Source organism: Spizellomyces punctatus (genome assembly GCF_000182565.1).
Source record: "Spizellomyces punctatus DAOM BR117 chromosome Unknown supercont1.9, whole genome shotgun sequence".
NCBI lineage: Eukaryota > Fungi > Chytridiomycota > Chytridiomycetes > Spizellomycetales > Spizellomycetaceae > Spizellomyces > Spizellomyces punctatus.
In genome coordinates, this window is record NW_015971545.1 from 932,508 (window position 1) to 951,138 (window position 18,631).

The 18,631-nt window shown below is 49.2% G+C and overlaps 5 protein-coding genes across 7 annotated transcripts; 2 read left to right on the forward strand and 3 right to left on the reverse strand.

Annotated features, from left to right (window-relative positions):
* Positions 1-4,670, reverse strand: SPPG_05688 (uncharacterized protein). The gene is made up of 6 exons (XM_016753900.1): positions 4,181-4,670; positions 3,875-4,126; positions 3,557-3,814; positions 3,286-3,495; positions 756-3,222; positions 1-630 (listed from the first exon to the last, which is right to left on the reverse strand). Exons 1-6 carry the CDS (start codon positions 4,493-4,495, stop codon positions 263-265), a joined length of 3,870 nt encoding a protein of 1,289 aa, XP_016607490.1. The 5' UTR covers positions 4,496-4,670; the 3' UTR covers positions 1-262.
* Positions 4,671-5,233: 563 nt separating this feature from the next.
* On the forward strand, positions 5,234-12,185 carry SPPG_05689 (uncharacterized protein). Its single transcript, XM_016753901.1, has 19 exons — positions 5,234-5,875; positions 5,939-6,565; positions 6,630-7,052; positions 7,137-7,204; positions 7,275-7,337; positions 7,395-7,659; positions 7,731-7,922; positions 7,982-8,083; positions 8,142-8,885; positions 8,946-10,032; positions 10,106-10,256; positions 10,317-10,467; positions 10,532-10,763; positions 10,840-10,967; positions 11,039-11,133; positions 11,199-11,316; positions 11,382-11,495; positions 11,560-11,665; positions 11,726-12,185. The coding sequence occupies exons 1-19, from the start codon at positions 5,408-5,410 to the stop codon at positions 12,082-12,084; spliced, it is 5,493 nt and encodes a 1,830-aa protein (XP_016607491.1). The 5' UTR covers positions 5,234-5,407; the 3' UTR covers positions 12,085-12,185.
* SPPG_05690 (uncharacterized protein) lies at positions 12,064-13,204 on the reverse strand. Its single transcript, XM_016753902.1, has 2 exons — positions 12,617-13,204; positions 12,064-12,532 (listed from the first exon to the last, which is right to left on the reverse strand). The coding sequence occupies exons 1-2, from the start codon at positions 13,164-13,166 to the stop codon at positions 12,459-12,461; spliced, it is 624 nt and encodes a 207-aa protein (XP_016607492.1). The 5' UTR covers positions 13,167-13,204; the 3' UTR covers positions 12,064-12,458.
* A 54-nt stretch (positions 13,205-13,258) lies between these two features.
* SPPG_05691 lies at positions 13,259-15,057 on the forward strand. Of its 2 annotated transcripts, none has more exons than XM_016753904.1 (5): positions 13,259-13,433; positions 13,549-13,749; positions 13,918-14,182; positions 14,239-14,473; positions 14,530-15,057. In XM_016753904.1, the coding sequence occupies exons 1-5, from the start codon at positions 13,406-13,408 to the stop codon at positions 14,752-14,754; spliced, it is 954 nt and encodes a 317-aa protein (XP_016607494.1). In that variant the 5' UTR covers positions 13,259-13,405; the 3' UTR covers positions 14,755-15,057. The 2 variants fall into 2 exon arrangements, with proteins under 2 accessions (XP_016607494.1, XP_016607493.1); XM_016753903.1 differs by having other exon boundaries at positions 14,533-15,057.
* SPPG_05692 lies at positions 14,933-18,627 on the reverse strand. Of its 2 annotated transcripts, none has more exons than XM_016753906.1 (12): positions 18,273-18,627; positions 18,026-18,184; positions 17,794-17,932; positions 17,585-17,721; positions 17,204-17,514; positions 16,476-17,146; positions 16,280-16,420; positions 16,106-16,201; positions 15,938-16,048; positions 15,652-15,867; positions 15,479-15,587; positions 14,933-15,413 (listed from the first exon to the last, which is right to left on the reverse strand). In XM_016753906.1, the coding sequence occupies exons 1-12, from the start codon at positions 18,456-18,458 to the stop codon at positions 15,134-15,136; spliced, it is 2,556 nt and encodes an 851-aa protein (XP_016607496.1). In that variant the 5' UTR covers positions 18,459-18,627; the 3' UTR covers positions 14,933-15,133. The 2 variants fall into 2 exon arrangements, with proteins under 2 accessions (XP_016607496.1, XP_016607495.1); XM_016753905.1 differs by having other exon boundaries at positions 17,794-17,955.
* Between the last annotated feature and the right edge of the window lie 4 nt (positions 18,628-18,631).

The following is an 18,631-nucleotide window of genomic DNA, read 5'->3' on the forward strand; positions in this document are numbered from 1 at the left end:
CAAGAGCATCTTGGTACGGGCTTCCAAAACGTCCCTGTAGGACGGATCATGAACCTTATCGTCTGTCAATGAAGAAGACAAAGAAACTAAAAGAACGACGATACACAATAAAGGATAGCAAGTTCCTCACAATATCAGTACAGTATTAATCGTCCCAATATTCCCGAGGTATAACCTTGGGTATCAGTCTTCGTTTCCCCCACAGCTAGTTATCTGGAGGGAGGGAACCCTATAAAAATCTTAAAACAGACGACTGCGTGCTTTACATAAACTCAAACTTCGCAAAAAAGTCCACTCCATTAGGCGCCGCCCTCGGTCTTGTAGCATTCTCGCTTTGTGTTCCCACTGCCACAGATGCAACAGATGGGACGTCTCTCGCAAGTTTTTGGTCTAGCACCGGGATGTGGATAGGCTGTTGGCGGGTTATTATAACGGTACCATCTTTTGTGCTGCTTTCTAAAGAGCTGTCGAGAGGAGGGGTACTTTTTCCTGGCCCAGATTGAAGAAGCGTGTTTGTTGTCGGGGAAGTTGTGGAAGTTGTGGGATGAGTTAGAGATGTGAAAGTGGGTGTGGAGTGTGATTGAAACATTGCTGCTAGCTCCGGACCAGACGAGTAGATATAGTGGTTTGCTGCAAAGGAAATGGAACGTACATATTAGTTAAAAGTTGTTATGAAGATGAAACCCTCGTTTCTCGCACACACCTAAAACGACAAGTCGCCCAAACCCCGCCTTTCACCCACCCCCATTACTCACCAAACCCCTTCCTCTGTCCTCCCAAGGATGAAGTAGACGAGCCAGGATAGCCTCGTTGCTGAGATTGGTGAGTTGATGAGGGAGACTGCGAACCACCTTTACTCCCCACGCTCGATCGCTGCATGATAGGGCTCGCCGTATAGGCTGATGGTACAGAGCTCCGCGCGGAGTGGGAATCTCGGGTCGGGACGTCGGAGCGACGTAGGGGTGAGGCCGCTGGTGAGGGGTGTGGGTTCCGCTGGTGGTGCTGATGAGGTGGACTCGATTGTGTGCCTTGTTTTTGAGCGCCTCCGTGCTCCTTACACTCCTTAATAGCGTTTAAAATTCTTTTGCGACTTCCAAACGCTTTGACCCCGATTTCCTTGAGATCAGCATCTTGGAGTAGCAAGAGAGTCGGAAAGTCAATTTCCTGCTCGATAAATATCGAAACGTAGTTTTCTAAATCTAGCGACTCGAGCAGAACCCGAATCTGGAGAAAATCCTTTGGAATCCGAGCTTCCATTTCAAAGAGCTGGGCTATCAATGCCGGTGTGAATGCCGGAGCCTGGGACGGGTCTTCGGGATCAGACACACCACTCGGTTCACCCGCCAAGTTAGATGGTCCTCTGACACCTGGCTCACGTTTTTTGGATTTCTCGTCGAGCATACCCATGCTTCTAGACAACTTTAGTCCGCAAAACTTATCGCTTGGAACCCGAAGTGGTGGATCTGGACGTTCCGGTGCGTCAACTGGAGACAGCATCCCGGCAAAGCCTTTTAGAAGCTCAGGATCTTTGCTGGGGTCCTCCAGATCAGACGTCGTGTCAATGGGTTCGGGGCGGAAGTCTCCGCGCCTAGAAAAGGTGGTTCCTCCTGCCGCCGCCCATCGGTCCTGAGGCGCGACAGACGGATATTGACTAGGACCAAGAGAGGTTGCCGCCAAGGTCGCCGCCAAGAGGTTTGTCGTTGGTAGCATTTCGTCATTGATATCTGACCGACTTCGCTTCATATGCTGGTCGGTTCCTCCACGGGTGTAACTGACATCTTCAAATAACTGCCTCAAATTTGGGGTCGAATGTGCGAACTTAGATCCTCCGATCCCGCTGCTGACGGCGGTAATGGATTTGGTCCCACTGGTCCCAGCCAGTCCTGCGATACCTTCCGGGAAAAAGCTGCTGAATGCCATCGCAGGCGCAGGAGAGTCACCTGTCGTGACGGAAGCAATCAGCTTACTAGGGAAGTGTTGGAAGGAATCGTAGCTTCTCTGTGGTTGGAGATTGGCATAGCTTCCGGCTCGTGGCATGCCGGACTGGCGCTGTAGAGGAACTTGCTTGATGGTCAGGAACTCGAAAATCAGGGACTTTGCTTGATCGAGGGCTCCGCTATTGTTCCGATGATAGTGGAGCAAGAAACTGCATTCGGAAGGCCCGGGTCCTGGCTCCTCCGTCGGGGGCATATAGACGTAGAGATCGATGGCTAGCTCTTGTGATAGTCTCATGACGAGTTGCTGGAGATCTGTAGAGCGGACCGCATAGAACGCTGCCGTGGAACCAGGAATAGAGAACTCATAAATCTCGGGCACAAGTTCTTGTAGTCTTTGTCTGGCGATTTGCACCTGGGGTTCAGGGCCCGCGATAGTCACTTCATCCAACCCCGTTTCTTTCTCCGGAAAGTTAATCTCAACTTTGGCTACTTTGATGATATCCTGCAGGTAGCTTCCTCTGGGTCCGACCACAACTCGATGCAATTGTCGCGGAATTATCACACTCATTGTGACCTTATTTTTCTCACCGACGCTCGTTAACTCCATGATGCTCACTCGAAGATGGTCTAAGTTTGCACTGTTTTTTGCTGGGGTACGAGCAATGACGTTGTCCATGTTCTCAAAGTATCCACCTAATTGAGCAAACTCCTCTGCATTGGAAAATTTCACATAGACGGCGTATTTCTTCATAATACGTTGTATGTTCTTTCCCCCCACCCCGATGATTCGCTTATGGAAGGCTTCGGGGACGTAGAAGGAGATTTCGGCTGGGAGCTCATCCTCTAAGAGCGCGAGACCCTCAACGGCTTTCGCGGGGTAAGCATTGTACACATCAATCAACATATTGTACTCATTATAGTTTTCTTGAAAGGTGATCTTGCACCCGGATGCTTTAATGATTTTGTTAATCTTGCCATTCTTCTTGCCGTTGATGAATTCGCGGTGTTCAAGCGCAAGTTCCAACTGGAACTTCGTGTCTCTGATGGCGCCCTTTATAAAATCCAGATCGGCGACGTGCTGGTATGCGCTTTTAACAGCTGCCTCTAAGCCATAAATTTCCACAAAGTTCTTCTGGACCACCACCTCCGCTCGCGAGCTTTGGCAGATTCTTCCGAGCGCCGCGATAAAGTGGGTGATAGTTGTGGATTTGCAAGCTGCAGCTATAGTTGCCTGCGGAATAGGCGGTGCAGAAAGCTGCAGGCCGGCGACATAGAAGTCGCAAACCTGTAGCATATATTAGATCGCGTATGGGATCACACCTTATGATTTGAAAGTCCGGAAACTTACCATATGCATGAGGGCCCGGCACGTTCGCTCCAAGTACACCCTGTCATCTCCACTAATGGTAAGGGTGTTTACATTGCTTCCAAGTGCTGGTATACCAATGTGGGTTGCATTATCTTGCATCACTTTGCGTAAGTGGTCCTTCCTGTTCACCAGCATCCAGTCCAATTTGCGTGGCAGTGACGTGATGTGTTTGGTCATTAGCATGCTGGCCTATATTCGCGAGCAATGAATAATGCGCAAATATCACAATACCGTAATATGTCTGTCTTACCCTCTGGGCAGCCATATGCAACAACCTCTCTTTAGCTGCGGCTACCCCTGCCAGCTGACCAGTTATCCAGATTGTGTGGCTGTAGGCCAATACTTGTTTCGTAACTTCATGTGCCCCCGTTTCTGCGATGAAGGGAGTAGGAAGATATACGTTGGTCATTGTATCGTGCATCACTGTCTCGAGAATGCATCGCTTGCGACCGGCTATCAAAGGGTGGAGCTTTGCTTCGATCTCGACCGGCTCGCAATGTAGACCGGCCTAAAGGAAAGAGGGTCAGACAAAGGATGAGAAAAATTACAATGCTGGGAGGGACCCTACCATCTCATCTAACAGAACCAATGTCTGCATCCGGGCCATTTCGACATCTTCCCAATGGCCCACGATTTCCACGTCCATGCTCTCCGAAGAAAGCCCAGGCGGGGGTTTCACACTTTCATAGTTTTGACCTACGCAAGTGATTTGTGTACGCGATGAATGCATGATGTTGTCCAGTTTGCGCTTGACGGTAATTTTCATTTCATCGTTGTCGTTCAGAATGATTTTGCGACTTGCTTTAACGGTGATCATAGTCTGCAACACAAAAGTTTAGCGAACTATCCTCTGGCACCCCAAATGAAAACGTACCTGAGTGGGAATCCTCTTCAGCATTACGGCACGTGCTGCCAACACACTGGCAAACGGACCCATGATATTGACGCTTAGATTGATTTCGCACGGCCCTTGCTGTCGGTTCAAGATCGACTCGGGTGTGGCAAATGTTATGTGACATCCATGTGCGCTGCCTGTCTCCTCGCAAAGCACCCGTACACGATCGCACACCTGGGCTAGAACATTCGTGGTTCCAGATTCTATGCCATCATACGTCGTAACCGGGTAAGGAAAAGAGACCGAGACGACCGGAGAGGTTTGCGCCGAAGATAATTGCTGGGGTTGTTCCATGCTTATGGAAGGCCAAGAGAGGCAGGCCTAAGGGATGGGTGGGACGTGGTATGTGGACCTTCGATTTCACAACAATCTACTGTCGGCGGATACACTACAGAATAAATCTCTAATGAGCCAACCAAGTAGAGACGATGACAAGCAAGGGGAAGGTTGGGTGTGTGAATCTCCACACCTGTACAAGCGCGGATCATGAGAGAGAATAGTTTCGGGGTGTAAATGCTCTCTATGTTGCGTGCCCTGAAAAGACGGGTTGAGGGGGAAAGGATATGGACCATTGTTTTGTCCGTCGTCATAAATAGCAACAACCAATTGAAAGTGCAGCGCGAAATCCTCGAGTTGCATACTACGAGGCCCTATCCCCCATCAGCCTTGAATAGGCATATACATATATTTTATATATAGCAACACATCCCCCATTTAATCTGGTCTTGCTGTTATCAAACAACACTGGTAACAAGTTCTGCATTCTCCGTCTCCCACTACACTCAGTAACAACGAAGGAAGGCATAGATGATTTTAAGCAGAATCAAATGGGCTGGAAGAATTATAAAGAGGAACTATGCAGACTATTTATCTTGGTTGATGACTTGCAAGGACGAACATTGTCCGCATGCAATCTTCAGATTGTGAGGTCTGAGCTTCGCCCATTGCGGTATCACGTAATCTCAGTGAGCACGTGACTTTCCACCATCATCATGCAGCCGGGATGAACAACGAGTATACGGTTCCAGTCCACGGCGGACGGTAACAAGTTTCTCTTCTTATTCTTCCATTGTACGTTGCTTGTACAGATATCTATCCATTTGCATGTATGTGGGCTTTGTAACACGCGGCAGCACTAAAAGCCTGCGAGGTTAAGCCAGAGCGTGCTGATCACCGTGGAGCTGGGTTATCGGTTCACCGACAACTATGAGTGGGTCACAGTGGCCACCGGACGGCGACCGTCCCCCACAATTACCGCCTCTGGTTCGAAGTAGTGCACCTTTCCAGGAGCACTCAGTCCTCTCCACAGACGCCCATTATCCGCAACGTCCCCCGTCCGTGCATGACGCGTTGTCCCCGACGCACGAGCAGTCACCGCATTTTGTCGAGCACACTCGGCTAAGGACCCGCCACGAACCACCATCCCACCACCGTCCGTCTGCCCCACCACCACATCTTCATCATCACCATCATCATCATCGCTATCATGCAAGCGACTATCGCACCTACTCACCTCCTCCACCCTCTCAGAGCCACCAGTTACCGTATCTTCCAGAATTGCGTTATCCCACACACCCAGCGCAGCACCCTCTTCATCCTTCGCCCACATCCGAAACATTTTCCAGAAGGCAATGGGATGCAGGTCCATCGCAATTGCCGGAAGGTAGAGGCTTGGTAGGTTTATCTTACGATATATCCTCTTCCGCTCGCCAATCTCATGCTCTATGGTCTCAACAGTATGAGGGTGCTCGCTACCCGCTTGATTCCATTCGCGACTCCCGACACACGGATCCTTATTATGACGTCCCCAGGAGACGGGGAGTATTAATGGAACCTGACATGCCCTTCGAGAGAGAGTCCCCGTCCGAATACATGATGAACAGGAGATATTCTGTTGAGGGCGACAGACAACAGTCGGGAGATCCTCCAGATACCCGCATTGCTAGGGACAGATATGAGGAACTAGCCCCGCAACACGCCGTTGGAAGAGAATTAAGGCGCGCCATGGAGCGCCGACTGGATCACGAAAGCCGGTTTCCTCCTGAATTCAGGGAAACCCTTGCCTATGTTCGGCATTCGGACGCTTTTGATAGGCATAATGAGTTGTTTGACCGAGATCGTTCCCATCCACTCTTCGTGAGCGATGGAGATCGAGTGCGTTCCTTGGATGTGGAATCATCGCAAAATGGGCGACGAAGGGCCAGCAGTGAACTTTCGGAAGGTGAGCGCTATTCTCGAACTGCATCGCAAGCCTTCCGATATATGGATGAGACTCGGGAGAATCGAGGTCCTCGGCTGGAGCAACCCCATGAAGTTACGTATGCACGCCACCGTCCATGGAACTCTCCCCAAAGTCCCAATGGGGTAAGAATAAACACGCTGTCACTCAGCTGATGTTGTGCTGACCATAATGAATTTGTGAGAGAAGATCAAACCTGCTTTACTAGTCGCAAGCGGTACTTCGGCAGCGCCCAGCTCCACACGCGCCGATACACAGCGAGCTCCCGGACTTGAACCAATGTCCATTTCCCTTCTTGTAAACTCGTCCACAACACCCGTCCCTAGCATAACATCATCGCGACTTCCCGGGGTTCCCACAATAGAATCGTTCCATGTTTCAAAAGAGGACGCATTGCGAGATGATAAATCCACTCTCGCCAATGTCGCATCTACGGAGCAACTGAATGGGGAGAGTAAGGATTACCACCAAGATAGCACGGGAGAATACGATACAGCGACATCTCCTGGAGGCATAACCGATCGAGTGCTATTGGCGCCGCGAGCGGTAGCCGCGTCAGGGGATGGGCGTTCTGACCTTTCCGCTGAGTCAATCACAGAAGACTTTGGACAGGTAGGGCTCGGCTACTGCCGATCGAGTCAGGGCTCTTCGATTTATTCTTATTGACACGCGATTTTTTATACGCCATCTTTTTAGCATTCCATTCAGCCGACCGCCGTTACGCATACCAAGAGGCAAAATAGTTCCTATGCTTCGCAAGCAGTGTAAATGCCGTTTTCTAACGCGGATTTTGAATGATATGATTCAGTTCTGATGTTTCTGCGCTGTATATAGAAGCGGAAAGATGAACGGTGCTGCACTACATTTATGTCAGAAACCCACGACGAGAAAGAGAGGGTATGCACACCCTGCCGCTGTTCCTTGGCAGCCGTACAATTGGCTTACTCTTGGTAGACTCCCATCTGAGGTTCTAACCCCAGACCGAGACTACGATCCAGCTTCATCCTACTCAATAGATTACGCCATAAAACCAAGCTTTTGGCCCGAATCACAAAGAGCGCTCGAGTATGAAGCAGAATTGAGCAGCGACCCAGATGATCTGGATATATGTGCTGGTCAAAATATGACTTCAAAAGCCAAGAAACAGTTGGTGCGCTACATGATTCGGTTGAGACATCGACGACGCGATATTTTACGGAAGTACGAAAAAAAGCAGAAGGTATGTGGTGACCTCATCCATACACATGTCCCATGTCGCATCGAATGTCAACTGGCCACTCCTTTCATTAGGAGAAACTTGCTAAATTTCATAAGAAGCTGATTGCAAAGTACGGTGTCAATCTGGATCGCCGGTCAAAAACTGGCAAACGCAAGCGGCTGGACCTGGCTCAAGGACTTGATGAGGATCGTGCAATGGAGTCGAGTGGAAAACGTGCCAAACAGGATACCTATACTTCACATGGAGACTACTACGATCAAGATGTGCGCCCCTGGAGGAATTTGACATTATTGAACTTTCACTCACGCAAGGAAACCCTTAGGTATTTGAAGATCCAGAGACGACGCGGCTACGGGAACTGCGGAACATGGAAATGGCTAGGCATCATTTATGGCAGATGATCGCTCAAAGAGATATCCCGCGGGTACGAATGTGTTGCCATAGCAAGTGTTCTCAGTATTCCCTAAAGTGGCAATTTGTAGGCGCATCAAATTATGGTCCACTATTCCACTGTGAAGCAACAAAACTTGCACAAAGTTGCCCAGTTGTGTCGCAGGGAAGCAGTGCGGACGAAAGTCAATGAAAAGCAGCAAAGTCGAGAATTGACGGCCCGTGCCAAACGTGTAGCCAAGGAGATGCTGATCTTTTGGAAGCGGAATGAGAAGGAAGAACGGGAACTCCGAAAAAAGGCCGAAAAGGAGGCTATGGAGCAGCGAAAGAGGGAAGAAGAATTACGCGAGGCCCAGCGACAGGCTCGAAAGCTCAATTTCCTCATCTCCCAAACGGAGCTTTATAGTCATTTCATTGGGCGCAAGCTTGGAAATGCTGCAGATTTCGAAAGTTCAGATCCGGCAACGGAGGGTATCATAGAGCCTGTGAAATCCTTTGGCGAAATCGACTTCGACGCGGAAGATGATGAACAGCTGGCTGCTAGAGCTCGCAATGAGGCGGAACAGGCGTTGGCCAAACAGCGGCAAGCTACTCGAGCATTTGACGAAAGCGCGAGAGCTCGAAGAGCAGAGGTTCACGGCCCTGGTGGTCTTGCAATTTCGGAAAGCACGGTCGATCAGATGGACTTCTTGAATCCATCGAGTTTGCGAAGCGATTCGGAAATTGAGCAACCCACGATGCTCACGGTGACGTTGAAGTCGTATCAACTGAAGGGATTGAATTGGCTGGCCAATCTGTATGAGCAAGGAATCAATGGTATCCTTGCCGATGAAATGGTTCGTAGCAGCATTACTTATTTTAGGTATTCTTCTCTCACTCTAATGTTGGTCAAAAAGGGGTTAGGAAAGACAATCCAATCCATAGCCCTTATGGCGTATCTTGCGGAGAAGCACGACATATGGGGACCTTTCCTTGTGGTATCGCCCGCTTCTACGCTACCGAACTGGCAGCAGGAAATTGCCCGCTTCGCACCAGAGTTGAAGATTTTGCCATATTGGGGTGATCCAGAAGACCGCCGAACTCTTCGTGGCTTTTTGAGTCCGAAAAAGTTGGGAGTGAAGGATGCACCATTCCATGTGGCAATTACGTCCTATCAACTTATAGTGACAGATATTCAGCAGTTCAACCGAATCAAGTGGCAGTATATGATTCTGGATGAAGCTCAAGCAATTAAATCGTCTAGCAGTCAGCGATGGAAAACTCTGTTGAAGATGAACTCACGCAACCGGCTTCTGTTAACGGGAACACCAATTCAGAACTCCATGCAGGAACTTTGGTCACTTCTTCACTTCATCATGCCCACCTTGTTTGATTCTCACGAGGAATTCAGTGACTGGTTCTCCAAAGACATAGAATCTCACGTGGAAGATAATGGCACTCTCAATGAGCACCAGCTCCGTCGTCTGCACATGATTCTCAAGCCGTTCATGTTACGTCGTGTGAAGCGCGATGTTGAGAACGAGCTAGCAGATAAAATTGAAGTGGAACTCAGTTGCCAACTGACTCCTCGCCAAAAGATGTTGTATCAGCGTCTTAAACAAAAGATCTCCATCAAAGAGTTGATGGACAAGGTGACCATGGACCGTCCCATCTCCTCGACAGCTGGTGAGGAGGAAGGAAGCGAGGATAGTCTCATGAACATTGTAATGCAGTTTAGAAAGGTCTGTAATCATCCAGAGTTGTTTGAGCGGGCGGACGTTATCAGTCCTTTTGTGTGTATTGACGCGGACGGTACCGGAATGGGTGGTGGAGTTAGTTCAAGGGTTGATATATTGGAAGTACCATATGGAGTTAAGGGGTGTATACGATACAGGATTCCGAAGAAATTGTACAGGAGCGGATTAGTGGCGAGACAGCCGTGGAAGGAGGGGAATATTTGGCATGCGGCCTCGGTGTGGAAAGGGGAGAGAGATAGTAGAGGAGGTGAGGATTGAGGCCTGTTCGCTCATCTCGGTGTGTCAGCCATTCTGATATCATTCGATCGTAATGTTATTAGAGATATTCGGCTTCCTCCATTTTATCGATACCTCCATTGGGGAGTTTTCAAGGTTATACGCGTCAAATGTGCTGCGACGCTGGGTGTTGCATATACTATACCACGACAGGAAGCGTCGGATGTACGGATACTTGAAGCGGAACGAATACAGGTGATTATACACCGATCCTGAGACGGGGATGTTTGCTCACGCTCTTCTTTTCACCTGCAGACGGCCGAGTCGGTCAATGCTGAATATCGTTGGGTATGATGACTGGAGAGACGGGGTGCATATTGAAGGGCTACCCAATTTGGTCACGTTGTGTGAAGAGGAAGAGATGTATGGGGTTTTGAGACGGTTGAATATGGCATACCTGCCTGCGGTGAGTAATAGACACTCCTGACGTACGTTGCTCCAGCTTGTTCACACTAAGAGACATTCCATAGGCGTTGGCGCCGCCCGTCCTGTATGAGTGCTCCGACCGATCTTTTGCTTTCGAACAGGATGGCTTAATGCATAATCGATGGATGCGTACCCTGCTGTTCGGAGATAGTCGCACCGGGCTTGGGTGTGATACTGTGGATAGGGAAGCTGCAGAATATGTAGAGACAAATGAGGGGAAGGGAATTATGGGTTCGTCGGGACGTAAGCATGGGTGGGAGTATGTCGAGGTTCCAGGTGAGCTAGATCTGAATTGTTGCTCATATTGGCCAGCTCTTTTGATGCTCACGGTCATATTACCAATGTACTCTAGCTGTTGGCAAACTAGTGACAGATTCGGGCAAGATGGTCATTCTGGACTCGCTCTTGCCCAAATTGAAGGTTGATGGACATCGAGTGTTGATTTTCTTCCAAATGACGATGATGATGGACTTGATGGAGGTACTGGTCTGTCGAATGCTGCTACAGATACCAGCAAGGGTTTAACCAATGATGTTCTGTATGTATAACAGGAGTATTTAGCAAATCGACAATATTCTTATTTGAGGTTGGACGGTTCGACAAGTATCTTTGACCGAAGAGATCTCGTCATGGATTGGCAGACCAAGTAAGTCCACTCAAATATGTGGGATGCCTTACGAGAGATGAGATCCTAATCTCATAACGTTGAAGACCTGAACTATTCATTTTCCTGCTCTCCACCCGAGCTGGAGGATTGGGCATCAACCTCACAGCAGCGGATACCGTCATCTTTTATGACAGCGATTGGAATCCGACAGTCGATCAGCAGGTCAGTTTGATAGGAGCCCATGGTACCAGATACCTGCTTACGTAGCTATCCGCCTTATGATTAAGGCCATGGACCGATCGCATCGATTAGGACAGACCAAACAAGTCACTGTATATCGCCTCATCACCGCCGGCACGATTGAGGAGAGAATCCTGATGCGAGCGAGGCAGAAGGACCAGGTAATAAGCTACGCGTCACACTTTCAAGTGATTGGATACTGAGATGTTTATCGTGTGCTTGTAGATTCAGAAAGTCGTCATATCAGGCGGTGAATTCAAGCAACAAGTGGAGTTCAAACCGAAAGAGGTTCTATCTTTGTTACTTGATGATGAGGAGATGGAGGAGAAGGGTAAGTCGTACAAAGAACACGCGGAAAATATGCTGGGCTGACTTTGAGAATTTGCCTTAGTACGCAAAGAGTCTGCCCGCCGCCAAGCCGAGGAAGAAGAGAAAGAGCGCCAGAAGGCTCTTAAGTCCAAAACGCCAAAAAGTCAGGTACGACGGAAAGACAAAAAGATCAGGGAAAAGGAAGGTGCAAGAGAGGCTACTCCTGCTGGGGATATCAGTGCGGCTGGTTCGGAGACACTATCTGCTGCCAAACCTGGGGCTACTGGGAAACGCAAACCGAAGGGGGGTGGCGAGCCAAGGAAGATGGGAAAAGATGTGGTTTCCGTACCCTTTCCTCCTTCGAGGACGATCGGTGAACAGGAGGTACGAGAGGTCAAAGATGGAGAGGAAGGAGACATTGATGTTGTGAGTGTAGTATAGATATACGGGCCTTTCCTTGTACACATGTGTTTTCTGTGAGTATGGATTTGAAGACTGATAGTTTGCCGACTGACATGACTCTGCTTTATATATACTATCGCATAACCGCCTGTATCCGGCAAACCAACAGCGATAGATACAAATTATAGGTTCATCCACCACTACACTAAACACAAATCTACACTAAACTTTATTACAGAAATATAACATATCGAGTTTCGCGTCCAGCGCCGACTCAATACCTCTAGTTGCCAAGCGTGCTGTCATTTGGATAGGTGACTTGATCGGACGATTGACGTGATCAACCGACACAGAGGAGCTATCCATAGGTCATATTCACAAGCCATAGAAAGAAGAATGAAATTGGTGCGAGCTCATAGATTACTCAAGCAAACAACCGGAAAGATGCCCTTCGCGCCGGATGTTACGTTGACACCCCAGCCCCAACCTGATGCAAAAATGAAGGGGTAAGGTGTCAACGACAGGTTCGTCAAATAGTATCATCAGTGCCATGGAAGATATTCGCTCTTACCATCCTCAAAGACTTTGAAAACATTCACCAAATCCCCAATTTTTAACTCCATTTCATCGTCCTCAAATGCTTCGTAAGGTTCCGATACAATTGCTTTGTGACATGCCGGGAGTGGGAGGTTGGCATTCAAGTCGTCCGCGAGAGATCCGATATTGTAAGAGTGAGAGCGAACCGAAAAGCGAGATGAGACTGAGACAGCTCGTTTGTGCTTTGATTTCGTGTGAATAGGATAATAGTCGTCCTGGGCTAGCGTGTCAATTGTAAGGGCGACTGAAGGGGGGCGTAGAGAGCATGGATGGAGGGTGTCTTCTGGTGGTGGTACTGGAGCGGTAAGTTCCAGCTGAGAGGAATTTGTGGATGGGAGGTTGAACTTTTCACGAGTAAAGTGCGAAGAACGTTTACTACTGCGTCGCTGTTCCGTTTCTGCAACTGTGCTTTGACTTGTGAACCGAGTTCGAACAAAGGTGTGCGCGGAGAAGCCTAGTGCTATCACCGCGCAAATGGAACCGACAACTGTGCCCGCTACTAGGGCTAGTTGGTCAAGCGTCATCAATGCTGGTTGGCAATTCTCACCGAACTGTTCGACATGCGTTTCAACGGCACACGCCTCAGCATTGCAACTCCCCCTGGGCGTGCCATGGAAACACTCTATTTCACGTGACCAAGTCGTGTGAGGAAGGGCAGGACAACGCAAGAACCCTGTCCACACAGAAGGCCGTTTGGGGATAAGCTCAAGGAGAAAGGGAGAAGCATCCATCGCTTCCGTCCTTTCACATCGTTCCATCCATCATGGAAGTGCTTAGCACCAACTTGTTTGGTAAAGATCTATGCTGTGTTTTTTGGAGAGGATGGATGAATGGAGGAAGGAGGTGGTGACTGTGATCATGGTGGACAGTGGATACTGAATTGGGATTTGTACATGCATATTGTAGCCCTGCTCGGCGACGACGAGGGTGGTGACGCCCCCGTGGCGAAAGCTCCCGCTCCGGCACAAAAGGACGCCAAGAAGGCTACTCCAAAGAAGGAAGCCGCGGTCGCCCGCTCGGAGAAGAAACCCAACGACCGGCCCATCCGCAACGAATACCCTCGTCGCGGCGGCTACCAACAGCGTGGTGGTGCAGTTGAAGGCGGTGGTGAGTGTCTTTTGTGCATTGGGTGCTAGGATCTTGACGAGTGAACAAAGTTGATTCCGATACAATAAGGCCCATGAATGAATGGAGATGTTTGAGTTCGGGTGCAACGTGCAACGGTGCTGATTCAATTTTGGTACTAAAATGGGATTTCCTTTGCGCGCTCTACAGCTCGTCCCCCACGTAACCGTGATCGCGATTCTGGTGATGCTGAGCCTCGCGAAGGAGGACGCGACAACCGTGAGCGAGGCGGATTCCGCGGCAGTCGTGGCGGTCGCGGCCGCGGTGGCTTCCGTGGTCGTGAATTCGACCGTCACAGTGGCACTGGCCGCGTTGATGGCGTAAAGAAGGAGGTTGCTGGCAGGGGCTCCTGGGGTAATCCTTTGACTGCTGAGGAGGAGGCGAAGAAAGAAGTTCAGGAGGAGACTGCGGAAGCGTAAGTATTTTGGTAGGAATGAGCAGGGTGGATTGAAACTCTTATACGCTCTTTAGTACTCCCGAGAAGACTGACGGTGAAGCTGTTGAGTCCCGTGCTGCCGAGAACGAGGAGAACAAAGAACCTGAGGAAGTCCTCAAAACCCTCGACCAATACCTTGCGGAGAAAAACAAGCGCGCCGCTGAACTCAATGTCAGGAAGGCTAACGAAGGCGCAGACGACGCTCAATGGAAGGATGCCGTCGTCTTGAAGAAAGAGGAGGATGAGCAGTTGTTTGCGGAGCTTGCCAAGGTACCGTGTAGCTGCTCTGCTATCAGGTTTGAGATATTCATACCAACACCCTTTAGCAGCCCGGAAAGAAGAAGGGCGGAGCCAAGGAGAAGGCACAAAAGGCGTTCGTCAACATCGACCAACGCTTCGCGGATGAGCAGCGTGGATTCAACAACCGTGGCCGTGGACGTGGGGAGTTCCGCGGTCGTGGCGACAGAAACGGCGATCGTCGACGGGGCAAGAATGCTGGTGTTGTCAATGTTGAGGACCAGACTGCGTTTCCTTCGCTTGGAAGCAAATAAGCAGCTCTCAAATGCTGTATATTCATTCATTTGTGGCGGGTCCATGGGGCGTTGGGTAGACTCCAATCTCGAAAATACGATGTGCCAACCTTTTGAGGCAGGGCTCCTAGTACACTAGTACCATTGAGAATCTCTTGATATCCCTGTGACAGCCTCAGAGGGGGCCTGTTGCTTCAGCCTTCTCTCTGGACTTTTTTAATGGAATTTGTACAGTGAACTATTATTCTGCTGAGTCCTGCCGTTCCCTCGAATGCATCTGCTGTAGGAAACCACTAACATGAACTGGCCATGATTGTACTCCAGCGAGGATTGTTCATGACATGAACAAATTCAAATTTTTAGCATGGAAATGCGAGTGAATTATAGCTATGGAACAGATCTAGGGCACTTGTTGATCGAGTCCGTTGAACGTCTCGTCGTCCGCGACAGGGGCATCCACGAATGAAACTGTCGAAGCTGTCCGTTCTGGAGTTTCAACTTCGGCCACAGGGAACAGTTCTGTAGCATGCCTTACAAAGAACTCTACAAGTGCATTTTTCGCGCTCGATTCAGCCATGTCGAGTTGCATCTCTTCATGCGCTGGTCGAACGAGAGATGGCCCAAATACTACGCCCAAATTTGTAGGTGTCATGAGATTCTCGCTGCTGTGTTGCTGTACTCTGTTTGAAATATGCGTGAGTGCAATGTGAGTGACATGTTGCCATTACTATGCAACGTTCAGTACCTGTGAAGATGCATAATTAGGTAGGATAGGGTTGTGAAATGTGCGGGGGGTAGTCTTCGGAGGAGCTCGATTATCTTCGGCAAGCGAGCTTCGTCGTCCTCTGTGCTTTCTTTTTAAATATTAGTCAACTATAGCGACATTAAAGTGTTCGCGGTCGCTACCACGAGACTTACTCATAACACCTGTGAGGTCTGCGTAAAGGGAAGAAACAAGTAAAGGTTCCGGCAACTCTCTAAAAAACTGCTTGAGGACGGAGGTAACAGCCATTATATCAATATCGCTCTCGTCGCTTGTAAGGTCAGGCACTTCGCCTCTATTTATGCTTGCAATGATCTTATTGATTTGCGTGAGGGGCCCGGATTTGCGATATATTCCCTCAAAAGTCATTCCTGCATATCAAGAGAGAGGTAAATAAGGCCTTCAAAAGGAATGGTGTCCCCTCTTGATTTGGTACAGTACCTCGCATCTCCACTGCCGCTATGCAGGCTGTCACGACATTGGGAACTCTGCCGCCTTCTATCTCCAGCAATTTCACGAGATCAGTGCCGAAAACAACAACTCCGCTTTCGCCTGCATGAACCACTCATCAGCGTTAATAATTTACCGCTAGCGAAAACTTTGGCATACCTGTTAATCTTTGATCGCTCTCCGTAGCGACATTGCTGGAAAAGCACTGACCTATGACCTGCGGGGAGCATTTTTGGTGACAATGGTAACCGCAAGCTGAGTAGGAACGGACGATAAGTTTCCTGTTGTGTTTAAAGAAAACTTGTTCGGAGGCAGTTTCGTTACGGAACCCACCCTCACAACGCAGTTCTTTGCCCCACAAGGTATCATGGCAAAAGTCGCACTTCCGAGGCGAGCGGTAGGAATGTAGTTGGAAAGAATGGGCACTTTTGTCACCTTTTGCTGGTGAAAAACCGATCTGTGAAAGATCGCCATCTATTTGCCTTGTTAGGGGGCAATGAATGACAGAATAAGACAAGATGTGTCTCACCGCTCTTCGACATGGCCTTCTTTGAACCCAACTTGAACATGCCGTGGCCGTAAGAAAGCAGTCCCGTGGTTGATCCACCAACAGCATCGGCATTCTCGCCCGTATGAGTCTTGCTCTGTGGAATAGCTTTCTTTAGCTTTGTCTTTGTTGCCTTCAGATTTGTCTTCCATTCCTTCTTCCATTTATCTTTTTTTGGCACGGGCGGCGGCGCAGAGAGATCTACTGCCTCCTCCTTGCGTGGGGGCTGGTAGATTGTGTCGCCCCGTGAATCCTGCCGGGGACCTAATGGACGTGTGGTCGTTCTCGGCGGAGGTGCGGGTGGCAATTTAGCTCCTAATTCATCTGTCGAAACTGTTCTTTCCAGTTCCTCCATTTGTGGGTACATCCCTGGTTCAGGCAACAATATAGAGTCCACCGCTTGCACATGATCTGCGGAGGCAACTAACTGCTTCGTTATCTGGTCGTGGCGGACTTCCAGCTGCTTGTTCTCTTCTATTAGCCGAGATATATTGTTGAAGTGATCTTCACGTGTTGACCGAAGTGTCTCCACTTCCTGTCGCAATACGTCGCGCTCTTGCTGCAGGTTTGACACTTCTTCAAAAAACCGGGCTTTGATTTGCTCAAGCTCTTTTTTGAGGTCTGCGTGAGGGTCCGCAGTTTCAGCCGTGCCTCTGCAGGTAACCGAATCAGTAAGATTGCTAATCTCAACAAGTAGAATATTCGCTTACCCATCTGCCAACGAGGAGTGCTTATTCTCCAATAAATGCCCGACTTCAATGGAGAGAGCTTCCTTTTTCCCACTGAGTTGACGAATATCATCCTCCAAAGTCGATCGCTGAGACAGCAGGAATTTCACTTCTTGATTTAACCTTAGGATGTTTTCCTCGATCCTAGCGCGTCTGGCATCCGCCTGAATCATACTAGACAGTTCATTCCGCAATCCTGCAATGTGCGTTTCTGCCTGCTGCCGTCGAAGAGCCTCTTTTTGATACGATTCGTTGATCTTTTTAAACTCTTCTAAGGCTTTTTTACTGGTATTCTGCATACATAGGAAAGCGACGCTGAGAACGGTCCCACTAGCACCAAGTACTAATGCATGCAGATTCTACCTTGATTCTCTGAAGATCGTTCTCACATTTAGACAGCTGTCGACTTCTTTCCTCAAGTTCGTGCTCCAGCTGGATTATGTATTCATTACTACTTATGTTATTGCCGAGCTCTGCCACGGACGATCCACCACTGACATCTTCAAACGAAGAAATAGATGAGACATTGATAAAAGCTAGCGGCTTCTTTCTTGTCAAAAGTAGCTACTCACCGCCGCGAGACACATCTGGAACGGTAGCGTCCACATTGCTCTCCTTTCGAATAGCACTCTCTTGAGTCGATAACCGATTCGGTGACGTACGGCCGCTGCCTCGAGCTTGTTCAGAGTGACATCCCATGCACAATAGTGTCTAAAACAAACCGAGGAACAGCACTGGTGTAATTAAAGCTTCACGCGAAAATGTATGATAAAAAGGATACTGCAAAATTGACCCGTCACGTACATCATCCACCTGCGTGAAGGATAAGTCTTCTATTGCTTTCCCGCAGGCCTGACAACGAAAGCAGGCCATGTGAAATGTATCGTCGCCCGTTGTAATGGCCTCTTCTAGGATGGGCTGGCCGCAAAGTTTACATTTAAAGGAACAGTTGACACACAGAGCCTGCGAGTTTCGACGAGGACTACGAGTTAGTAGATGTGCTAAGCTCCGGGAGCCTTCAGCCACCAGCGTTAACGGCCAGTTACGATACCTTGCCGTTTTCACCTAACAGCACCACACTGTTCTCGTAGTCGATGGGAACACGACAGCAGGAGCAGGTAAAGCAGTCGGCGTGATACAGACTCCCAGAGAAGTTGATTAAATTTCCATCTGTCTCACTGTCGATGGGTTTGTCACAACCACTACAAGTTCCAGGTGTAGGATGTTCTGGATCCATGTCAGGCGTTTCGTATTTCCCGGCCTGCGTGCTGCCCGAACTCGGGGCTTGTCAACCATTCCCCACACAAGGAACAAGCTGCTGCTAGAACGCGTCTTCAGTCCCAAAATATCCCATCATTTTGTTGACCTGATCGGGCGTGCCTTCAAATGGCGTTGCGCGACAAAACAATA

Bases quoted from the DNA above. Each gene is read 5' to 3' on its own strand.
- SPPG_05688 (XM_016753900.1), bottom strand. From the start codon at position 4,495: ATGGAACAACCCCAGCAATTATCTTCGGCGCAAACCTCTCCGGTCGTC. The intron at 3,815-3,874 runs GTAGGGTCCCTC...TCTTTCCTTTAG, and splicing joins TGGTTCTGTTAGATGAGATG to GCCGGTCTACATTGCGAGCC. The intron at 3,496-3,556 runs GTAAGACAGACA...TCGCGAATATAG, and splicing joins TGCATATGGCTGCCCAGAGG to GCCAGCATGCTAATGACCAA.
- SPPG_05689 (XM_016753901.1), top strand. From the start codon at position 5,408: ATGAGTGGGTCACAGTGGCCACCGGACGGCGACCGTCCCCCACAATTA. The intron at 10,257-10,316 runs GTGATTATACAC...TTTCACCTGCAG, and splicing joins TTGAAGCGGAACGAATACAG to ACGGCCGAGTCGGTCAATGC. The intron at 11,496-11,559 runs GTAATAAGCTAC...GTGTGCTTGTAG, and splicing joins GAGCGAGGCAGAAGGACCAG to ATTCAGAAAGTCGTCATATC.
- SPPG_05690 (XM_016753902.1), bottom strand. From the start codon at position 13,166: ATGACGCTTGACCAACTAGCCCTAGTAGCGGGCACAGTTGTCGGTTCC. The intron at 12,533-12,616 runs GTAAGAGCGAAT...TTTTTGCATCAG, and splicing joins TTTCAAAGTCTTTGAGGATG to GTTGGGGCTGGGGTGTCAAC.
- SPPG_05691 (XM_016753904.1), top strand. From the start codon at position 13,406: ATGGAAGTGCTTAGCACCAACTTGTTTG. The intron at 13,750-13,917 runs GTGAGTGTCTTT...CGCGCTCTACAG, and splicing joins TGGTGCAGTTGAAGGCGGTG to CTCGTCCCCCACGTAACCGT. The intron at 14,183-14,238 runs GTAAGTATTTTG...TACGCTCTTTAG, and splicing joins CAGGAGGAGACTGCGGAAGC to TACTCCCGAGAAGACTGACG.
- SPPG_05692 (XM_016753906.1), bottom strand. From the start codon at position 18,458: ATGGATCCAGAACATCCTACACCTGGAACTTGTAGTGGTTGTGACAAA. The intron at 16,202-16,279 runs GTGGGTTCCGTA...GTTCCTACTCAG, and splicing joins CAAAGAACTGCGTTGTGAGG to CTTGCGGTTACCATTGTCAC. The intron at 15,868-15,937 runs GTACTGTACCAA...CTTGATATGCAG, and splicing joins AGCGGCAGTGGAGATGCGAG to GAATGACTTTTGAGGGAATA.